At 35.1% G+C, this 10,161-nt stretch overlaps 1 protein-coding gene across 3 annotated transcripts; it reads left to right on the top strand.

The window, feature by feature from the left end:
* Positions 1–1,481: 1,481 nt before the first annotated feature.
* Positions 1,482–10,134, top strand: LOC118031481 (uncharacterized). Of its 3 annotated transcripts, XM_073412520.1 has the most exons (10): positions 1,482–1,710; positions 3,623–3,706; positions 3,888–3,914; positions 5,259–5,340; positions 6,065–7,715; positions 7,818–7,892; positions 8,248–8,348; positions 8,443–8,489; positions 8,592–8,665; positions 9,418–10,134. In XM_073412520.1, exons 5-10 carry the CDS (start codon positions 7,143–7,145, stop codon positions 9,823–9,825), a joined length of 1,278 nt encoding a protein of 425 aa, XP_073268621.1. In that variant the 5' UTR covers positions 1,482–1,710; positions 3,623–3,706; positions 3,888–3,914; positions 5,259–5,340; positions 6,065–7,142; the 3' UTR covers positions 9,826–10,134. The 3 variants fall into 3 exon arrangements, with proteins under 3 accessions (XP_073268621.1, XP_073268623.1, XP_073268622.1); XM_073412522.1 differs by lacking the exon at positions 3,623–3,706; XM_073412521.1 differs by lacking the exons at positions 3,623–3,706; positions 3,888–3,914.
* The last annotated feature ends 27 nt before the right edge of the window (positions 10,135–10,161 follow it).

Raw genomic sequence — 10,161 nt, 5'->3', positions numbered from 1 at the left:
ATTTTTTTATTTTTAATTGTGTTTTATTCAAAAAACTAGCGTTTAACATTATTCAATGATACTACATAAATTAGAAGGAAATTGTATGATTGCGTAACATTTGCAAAATTTGATCGTAATCCCAATTTTGTTTCTAATGATATTTTACCTAATTTTGTTGCGCGCTAAAAAAACCATAAAAACTGTAGTTCCTGTCAGATGAATTTCATACATGATGGAATTGTAGATAATTTAATGAAACAATAAAAAATATTTTATATAAATTATTATTTATTTAAAGATGTAATAGTAGTAGTTAAATCTATAATATTTAAATTAAAAATCATCAATATTAATATATATATCTTTTTTAGTTATTTTATAACTTCAATTTAAAAAGCATTGTTAACTAAACACATTAAATTATTTTTTTGTTCAACCTCAATTTCTACCACAGTTTTAACCAAACATATATAAATACCAAATCAACCTCAACCAAAAGTACATTTTATAAAATAATTTTTTCAAACCACAACCTCAAAGCTACCACAATATCAAACACTGTTCAGATAAATAAACAATGCATCTTATATCAGGTAAGGTATATTAGAAATATTAATACATTTACTTTATGCAATCAATCCCTTTACACAAACTTTGAGATCAATTAGGGTACTTAATAACCAAAATATTAGGTCGTGACTTCTATTTTCTTTTTCTACTGGTAAATGACAAATATTTCTTATCTTTTTCACCCATATCATTCCAAATATTTCCAATCTGGTAGGATGATCGCAGCGAAGCCACTTATATATGACAATCAATTCAAGTGAACCCGAGTCAATTTGGTTTGACACGGTAAATTTAAAATGACATAACATTATTTTAAAGTTAAACTATTATGCTTTCTTTTGTCAATTTGGTTTGATACTATAAATCTAAAATAACATAAGATTTTTTTAAAGTTAAACTATTATGCTTTCTTTTTTAAATGTAAAACAAGATCTTAATATATATTTTATTGGATTAATTAAGTTAATTATGCCAATTATCAACCTAGTTTGACATAAAACTAGATTTTAGATTTGATGGATGTTAACCTATGTTTAATAAAAGTGTCACAAGTAGTCTGGGCATGGGTTGTTTTTATACTGCTTATTATGGTGCTGAAGGTAGTTTCCAGGCCATAGTTGAAAACTTTGACAGATCAATTACGGATTATTAACAAATATAGTAATAGTTATTTTTTAAAGTAATTTTTATTTAAAAATATTTTAAAATGATATTTATTTATTTTTTAAAAAATTATTTTTAACATTAGCCTATTAAAATGATTTAAGAATAATAATAATAGTAATAATAATAATAATAATTTAAAATAAATAAAATAAAACTTAATTTTTTTTTAAAAATTACTTTTAAAACTGACAAACAAACAATTCGGTATTAATTGGTGTAATAAAGACTTGCTCGCTACGCTCACGTCTGCTTCAAATCTGATCAACTCGGGCCGTTAGCAAGAGACAAGATAATACGCAATTTTAGCCCTTTTTAGGTTGTCGAATTCATAAGCTACTACAATCCATTAGCCCAAAACACTTGTAGCTGTCAGTTACATACCAAGTTTCTACTGCTCGAAGAAAATTCCATGACCGTTACAGCAACTTTACTTGGGAGACTGACACATGCATGCCTTGCAACAACACCCCGTTTTTTCATCACCAATTTCAGGTACCACTCGCTATCACAATTTCTCCTCTGCAGTCCCTTTCACTTTTTTTATCTCTGTTATTTTTTTTTATTTAATTTGGGTTTTATTTTTGTACATTCTTCCCAAGAGGCTATCTGGCATCATGTGATCAAACAATTTCACTAAATGAAAGTCTCAATTGTATTAGGCATATATTAAAATGGGTTATATTCAAGTTGAGTGGAGTCAAGCAACACTTTGCCTTTATTTTGGTCAAAGTTCAAGCCAAATCCGAGTTTGGCTTCTTAATCCTGGTGGGTTCTAGGAAAAATTATTAAGTAACTCAGTCAATCACATAATTCATCCATAGATGAAATTAAGAAAAGATATCCATATTTATGGAGTCAGGGGAATGCTATGGACTGTCTCTACTGATAGTCTAGGTAGCTGTTTTCCTCGAAGTTATTGCATTGCACATGTCTTCATTAACAAACTTTATTTCACCTGTAGTTGGGGTCCAGATTATTCTGCTTTCAGGCAAATATACAAGCAGTTGATATGCATTATTTTGTTGGGACTTATTTGTTGCAGTGAAAGGGGGAGGAGTTCATGAGTTTTTCCTTTAATGTTAGTTCTTACGTAAATCTTTAATGCCTTAGTAATTAGTTTGTTGAATGCCCTGGAAAATCTTGTAAGGAATCATTTCAATTAACTTGTTATTGCTGTTAAGTTAGGGTAGTTGGTTCTTGTTTTATTGATGGCTGACAAATGAAATCCTTAAGGGGTGCAAAACTTAAAGGAGTATCTATACTTTAAGATGAGTTGGAACTGTTGAGACTTTGTTTTTGCTAGCTGAAGCAACAAGTTCAGTTGTAGCTTCGTAGTTGGATGCAAAAGAGTGCCAAAAGAAAGAATTGGATCTAGGCTGTCTAATTTGTTATCGGATCAGAAGATGAAAACTTTTTGAATTTAAATGGAGTGCTTCACACTATTGTAGATGTGATCCAAATAGCCTACAATGAAGAGAAGTGTTGAAAATGAAGACCCTTTTGGAATGGAACTCTTTATTCATATTGCTCTATCAGTTTCTTGTAGCCCAAACTAACCTGATTGTTTCTTTTGAGCCATTGTAAGATTTTTGTTTGAGTTTGTTTTGTGATAATATATAACCAGTATTTTGGCCTTGCAATGAAAAAGAGGCCCTATTAGTCTGACTAGCCTATTAAAGATGCAAAGTACAACTTTTAAAGCCAAAGTTCTGAATAATCAATGGAGACTTTAAAAGGAGCTTTCTGAATCTAATCTGGAAATTCTATTGATGTGCTGATGAAATTAAAGTTCAAGGATACTCAGTCAATTAATATTCTAATTATGCTGGTCTTGAATGTTATAGGAAATTGAAAACTTAAATGTTGAGGAATTTTCTCTAAGAAGATGAATATGCTGATCTGCTACATGCATTCTTTATTGTCCATCCAATTATGCTTTCAATGCTTCATATTAGCATTTCCAGACCTCTTGCTATCTGTTAAGTTCACTAATGCTCCTTTCCACTTCTAGCATTTCTAGAACTATTATACGGTTACATTTTTGATGTTATACACGCCCCAATGCAGTCTTAGAGTATGCAGAACTCTTGCATGAAATTATACTTGTTAAATAATTTTCTGATCATTGATGTCTCCCTCCGTTTCTCATGCTATATCTTCCTAGAGGTTTATTCAACCTCAACGATGAAGACAAACTGCGAGTGGGCTTTGTTGGATTTCTGATTCCTTGATGTTCTTGCCCATCTGCATGTTTTTGAAGCTATTTACTGATTTTGAATGGAGATGTGAATAAAGTTGCGGACATGAATGATAAATTCATTCCATCTCACTTTAATTGTCGTTTAGAGCATGATGTTTTGGCCATTATTCGACGTGTTTAGCGGTAACTTCTCAACTGTTGCAGCTATTGACACGGCAACACGCAGGTGTTGGATCAACACTTTTGCAGTTGCATGCAGGCTCTCTTCTCCACTCTATATAAACACTGGTTGCCCACAGTCTCTTTGCAAATATATCCTCCCTTCTTTCCTTTCTTCACTTTTGTTATTGCTAGACTTCCTTTTCTGCTTACAAAATTCTTGAAGTTTTCAATTTAAGAAACTATTAGATTCATAATGGTGATGAATGTTATTTTCATTTGCTGACATGGAGAGTTTTCCTTACTATAGTTTCCAGAGTCTTGCTGAAGTTGCTCTGTAAGTCAAATGCTCTAGTTCTACATTATGCTTCGTGCATGCAAAGATCGTTCCAATTAAATTGCTTTATCATTATTATAGTGCAAATAAAGATGCAATCATAATGTCCATCAAGTGCTTAATGTGTCCTTCGTATCTCTTTTAAGTAGATTTCATGAAGAAATTTTGTTCAATTTTCTTTCCTATTATTTGAATCTTCAGCTAATCTCTCTTTTTTTTTACCTGTTGGATTGCTTTTATATGGTTAAAACATTTTAATACGTAGATAGTATTCCTGATTTCACCTAAGACAATAAATCTCTCCGTTCAGACACTGATATTACTTTTTAGGCATCCTTGTCAAACTTGCTCTCTTTTTTCTTTCTACATGTAATTCAAGCATGGCTATGCAAGGTAAAGAGTCTGATTGGAAACATAGGGGAAATAATGGCATGAATGAAGATGGTAGGAGGCCTAAATATTTTCTCCCAGCAGAAGATATGTTTTTTAGTTGAAGCAAGATACGGTTTTAGGTGCAATTGTTTTTTTTTTTTTTAGAAAAAAAAACAATGTCATTGCCTTTTGACAAACTTGGAAAATAATGATAGTGAATTTAATTTCAATATTACTTCTTAAAGCAACCATGGGAGTTCTAAAATACGTGATTATGATTTACAGCTGTCAAAAGTTAAGAAATATGCCTTGTTTACACAAATTCATGTATCATTTTGGCTTAAAATTGGAGATTTTCCGTCTTTAGCAGTATAAAAGGAAAACTTTGGTCTACCATTACATGCATACATGGGAAACAATGTTTAACCTTGTGTCCATATCAGTTTCTGTTTATAATTGGTGGTTTCCTCTGCTTCAATGCATGGCAACTTATACAAACAACTTTCTGTGTTCCATTTGCAATAGCAGAATCGGAAAAGAGTTTCAATGCATACCTTTCGCTACTTTTACAGTGTGTAATGCTGAATCTGGGGTAAATAGCGCCTTTATTACATGAGGCTGCTGAGTTTTACAAAAAAAAAAAAGAAAAAAAGAATACCCTAATGATGTTAGTTACTGCTTTTATTTGTTGGAATCAGAGGGATGTATGAATTCCCAAAAAAATAGATAGCTCAAATGGCAGTGAGATTTTCATGTGGTAGTAGATCTTTCTATTTTAAATCTTTTTTCGGCACATTAGAAATCAATATATTTGCATGAACTTTAATTCCATGAAAATGACATGAAAGGTGATCTTCAAGAAACATGGGGGCACCTAAGCACCTGGTTTCTTTTGCATTTTTGAATGAAATCATACGTTATGTCACATTGATGTTGATAGAGGATTGATTGTCTTGTTTATATCTAATGCAGCCTGCAAATAGAAGCAACTTTAAGCAGTGGACATTCTCAACTATTGAAAACCATGAAGGAGCTGACAGCAAACTCATCCAAGGTGACTCTTTTAGGACATAGCTTAGCCTAGTAATGTTAATGCTCAATGACCTGCAAAGAGATCTGATCAAGAAAATTTTATTTTGACAAATAGAATCCACATCTTGCACTTCGATGCCCTTACTGATCAAATCATTTTAATTCCTATGCATTCATATTGATACGTGGCCCCCAATTTATTCCTGCTTGTCCAATTTCTGTGGCACCTCATATCAACACTTTTGGCATATTTGACCACTGATTCTGAAAGAATAGTCTGTTTTATGATTTTCATATGGTACTTTTTTTGTAGATGTCTCAAGAGACAAATCAAATATATCCCGGCATGTCTTTGTTTCTTATTTTCTGCATGCGCGTGTGCCCGTGCCTGTATGCAAATATGAGTAGCACATCATACTACTTTCTTTTTCATGGTTTGATTATAATAATGATTGCTGCTTTGGGATGATTTGCCTTTCATTTAAGAGGACTTCAGAATTTTATTAGAAGAATTTTAGTAATAATTCACTTGTACGATCACTGTCTCGTCGTCATTATTAAATCTTGGCTGACTAATTTACAGTTTTTAGTGACTGATCAAACTTTCTTTTAATATCTTATATGGCATGGTCTTGTCGCCATTTTAAAGACTGTGGTGCTCACATTAGTCACTGGATCCCTATATCGACTGCATGTTTTCTGCTTGTCTAAATCTAAGCTCATAAGTACACTTTCACTTGATGCAGGATGCACTTGGTCCTGAGTCCTTGATCAACTTGATGACTATACCAAGGGAGTGGCTGAAAACCATGACAAACAAATTGCAATTTCAGTTTTCGCCTCTCAATTTTACTCACATTCCAAACATTATTACCCTCTTTTACTCACATTCCAAACATTACATAACCCCTTAATTAGTTATAAAATATAATATTTACTATAACTGACTAGAATAGTACTTAGCAGTGAATGTTTGAGCTAAATAAAACAAAGCTAACAGAGAGAAATTGCCAAAAGAGCAGGAGATGTCGAGTTGGTGTTTTCCGAGAGATGGAAACAGAGTGGAAGTAACTCGTCTTTCCGGTCAATTTCTTTATAATTATGGGAGGCACTAGATTCTCTGTACATGAGAATAGACAATCATGGAATTACCATAGTGCACAGGCTTCAGGCTCTAGGCTTTACCTTTTCCTACAACTGAACACTCTCACTAACCACATGATCTAGGCACACTGGCATTAGCGGGTGCTGTGGAGGGAAAGAGACTGGCAAAGATGACATATAGAGAGGGAGGGTGTTGACTGTTGGCATTTGGTCATCAATGCATTGGTTTAGCCATTATAGAATGGTTTTCTGTGCAAGGTTTGGCTATGGGCAGCCATATTTAAACCAAAGCTGGCGCCAAGTTTCAAACCCTATGCCTCTCTGTCTCAAGTTCCTCACTGGTCAGTTGGGTAACCCAAAACCAGCATCCTCCGGCCACTTGTCACCCTCTTCACGCAATTGGCACTCTCCTTTCAGACCCCTATTGTTAACTCTAGCCTTTTGTCCCTTCTTTCTCCATGGCCTTTCATCCCTATCTCTACAATCCAACCCCCTTGCGTTTCTTGACGCGTTTATCTTGCTCTTTAACACCTGGGCTGTTTCGACTGGCAGCACCTTGCACTCTCCATAACCCTTTCTAACCAATTTTACCTTCACTAGAAATCAAAACACCTACTTAAACACACACACCCATACACACCCACACAAACACAGGATTCTCTCTGATTACTCGCACAACTCCGAAGACTCATCATTCACTCCTCTGCCCATTTTGATACTATGGAGAACGTTTTTCCCACTTTATCAACCAGCTCAGGCAACACCACCACTACCACAAATGCTAGCTCAGTAATGATGGGTTGTCCTCAGAATTCCCAGTTCTCCTCTATATATGGACCATTGAGCTACCCTTCAACAACTTCAAGCTCATTAACTCAGTCGTCAAACTATTTTGCACCACAGTACTATACGACACCGCCTTGTGAAACTACGCAATTTCCATCCACACATGCTCTAGACCAGCGTAGCCAGTATACACCAGCTGCAGATCCTTTCTATCCTGTCATGGTTGGCCAAAATGCAATTGAAATGCAAAGATCGTGCATTTTGCAGCCTAATGCGTTGCAATTAGAGCAAGAAAGGAGAGCTCTAGATGCATACAGGACCAAGGTGGCAAGGTGCATGAGAAAACTTGCACGCCAAAGAAGGCTTGGTAAAGCTTCTTCTGGAGCTAGTTCGACTCGAATAATGGATGCAAGTAGATTGGCTTTGCATGGTGCCAGTACTGATGGCCAAAACAGCAGGACCAACACTAGCAAAGATCTTTACGAGTTCTTAACACAAGATAACAAGGTGCGTTCTTGTCAAATCATGTATTTTGCTAACTCATGCTTTTTGCCTTTATCGTAACCTTTTTTGAGTCCTTTAAGAATTTTTCTTGTTTGGGCGGCGCAGAAACTGAGAGCGTTACTTAGAAAGGACTTGAAGAATAGTGATGTTGGGTCTCTTGGGAGGATTGTCCTTCCAAAGGTATGGTTCTCTTGATATGAATGATGTTATTTTTAGTCCCTTGTGATTGTATGCATATTTTTTTTTGGTTGCTTTGATTTCTGTTCCTTTCTTTCATCATTTCTTTTCTTCTAAAATGACAGAAAACGAGGCAAAATAGCCAACCATTACCCATGTTTGACTTGCTCTCAATGAACACTGCTACATGAATGTGATTTAAGACTGCCCAATAACTAATCTCCTCCTGACTTCTCGATTTGAGCACAGAAACAAGAAATGTTAAAGATTGAAATTATCCTTTCTTTTTCATTTTCCTGTGTTTCTTACAGAAATGGTAACCTCTAGTATTTAAATTTCTTCTTGCATGTCAATCCAGAGAGAGGTAGAGGAAAATCTTCCTCCTCTACATGATAAAGAAGGAATCCTACTTATGCTCAGAGATATCTACTCCAACCAAGAGTGGGGTTTAAAGTTAAAGTGAGCATTTTGATATACTCCATCTTTCCTTTAAACTGCGATTTTGAGTTCTGTTTCCCATTGAGAACAAGTTCTTTGTCTGTTGGTAACGTAGGTTTTGGACTAACAACAAAAGCAGGATGTATGTTCTTGAAAATACAGGTAAACTCACTGCTAATTTCAGTTCTTTCTGGTTTAGTCCAAGTTTTTATTTTGTATCTATTTCATTCTAATACTCAAATCTCTTTAATTTGCATTCCACAGGAGAATTCGTTAAGCGACATGGGCTGGAGACTGGAGATTCCCTTACACTTTACGAGGATGAGAGCAAGAATCTCGTGAGTTTATCTACCTAATTACTGCAATGGCACTGGTTATTTAGATTATGTCCAAAAATTAAAAGTGGGATTTGAATTTTCTAAGGCGCACAAGTTTGTTTAGCTATAAGACAACGCTGCCCTTGACTTTTTCAACGACGCTGACACATCCTTTGGAAGGATATATATGAAGGGATAAAGACACACTAATGGTGCTGAAAATGACAAAACTTAACTGATGATGTGCTGGTAATAAAACTGCATTACCATATACAACTTGGACACTCACCTGTGTGGCCCCAGTGCTATCTTTGTGGGGCTGAGGAGGAAACGGTCCTTCTGGCTAGTTCCTCAGGTTCTTTGCTGAACACGTAGGGCATGGCATTACATCACATTACAAAGAATGCCTTTTTTATTATCTAAAATAAAAACACATAAGTGTAACGTATAATCACAGAAAAAAGATTTGAAACACAAACTTTTTAGTGCGAAAATCGCAGTCTCTTAGATGGGGCTCGCTAAAGGCGGAGCTCCGGTCCAGGACTGGCCCGTTTTGCCATCCAGGGCCTTAAACGCACTAGTACGTAGGTTAACAGGATAACCCAGATGAGGCAGTCAAGACAAGCATCTGCATCAAGCAATCTTTAGATTTAGATTGTGTTTAATTGAGTGAAGTGTTATGTTAATGTTTCCTGATTATTTTTTGAATAAATGTTCAGTAAACGCAAAGCCATGAATAACTTTTTGATGTCTTTTGTCGTGCGAGGAAGCAGTATTTCTCTATCACAAAGGTGCAGAGACCAGAATCAGCCCTAGCTCAAACACAACACCCTACGAGCCACAACTGTAACCACCTGACAGAACATATGTGGCAAGATGGGGATGAAGAATATACATCTTTAGCATTTCTGACAGAACAACTTGATAATAAAGAACAAGAAGAAGCTAACAGCCTTGGAGCTGTGCCTATGGACTTTTCTTGTTCATATACAAACGAACTAGAACTTAACGACGATCCTTTCAACAACATGAGTACCTATACCCAACCGGCATCTGCAGCTATGCAAACTTCTCCGCCAAACGGTAAAATGAAGGCGGTAGATGATTCTCATGACGTAGATGACTGCTATACTGGTCTTGGTATGCTCCCTGATGTCCATAGCTACAATTTTTCGCTATGATCATTAGAATATTATTAACAGTAGCTATCAAGATTCATGACATAAAGAAGATGGGGTTACAGCAGTTTGTCAAAGCATGGTTGATGCAACTAAAAGGTTGAGTAATCAGTTGTTGATAGTATACTGATACATTCATTTTTAACAAGGGTATTGGATATTATTAGAAGTTTTTTTTTTTTTCTTTTAAGACGAGGAAAAGGAAGAGCAAGAAAAGAAAAGGAGAAGAAATTTGTATTACTTGTATGTTTGATGATTTTTTCTGTAATAGCGCGCGTTTCAAAAGTAAATAATCCTTTTCAATTGGAATTATTTCTCATTTGCTAGCAAAGCTGAGGG

This window comes from Populus alba, chromosome 11 (assembly GCF_005239225.2).
Source record: "Populus alba chromosome 11, ASM523922v2, whole genome shotgun sequence".
NCBI classification, from domain to species: domain Eukaryota; kingdom Viridiplantae; phylum Streptophyta; class Magnoliopsida; order Malpighiales; family Salicaceae; genus Populus; species Populus alba.
This window is presented reverse-complemented; position numbering and strand designations above follow the sequence as displayed.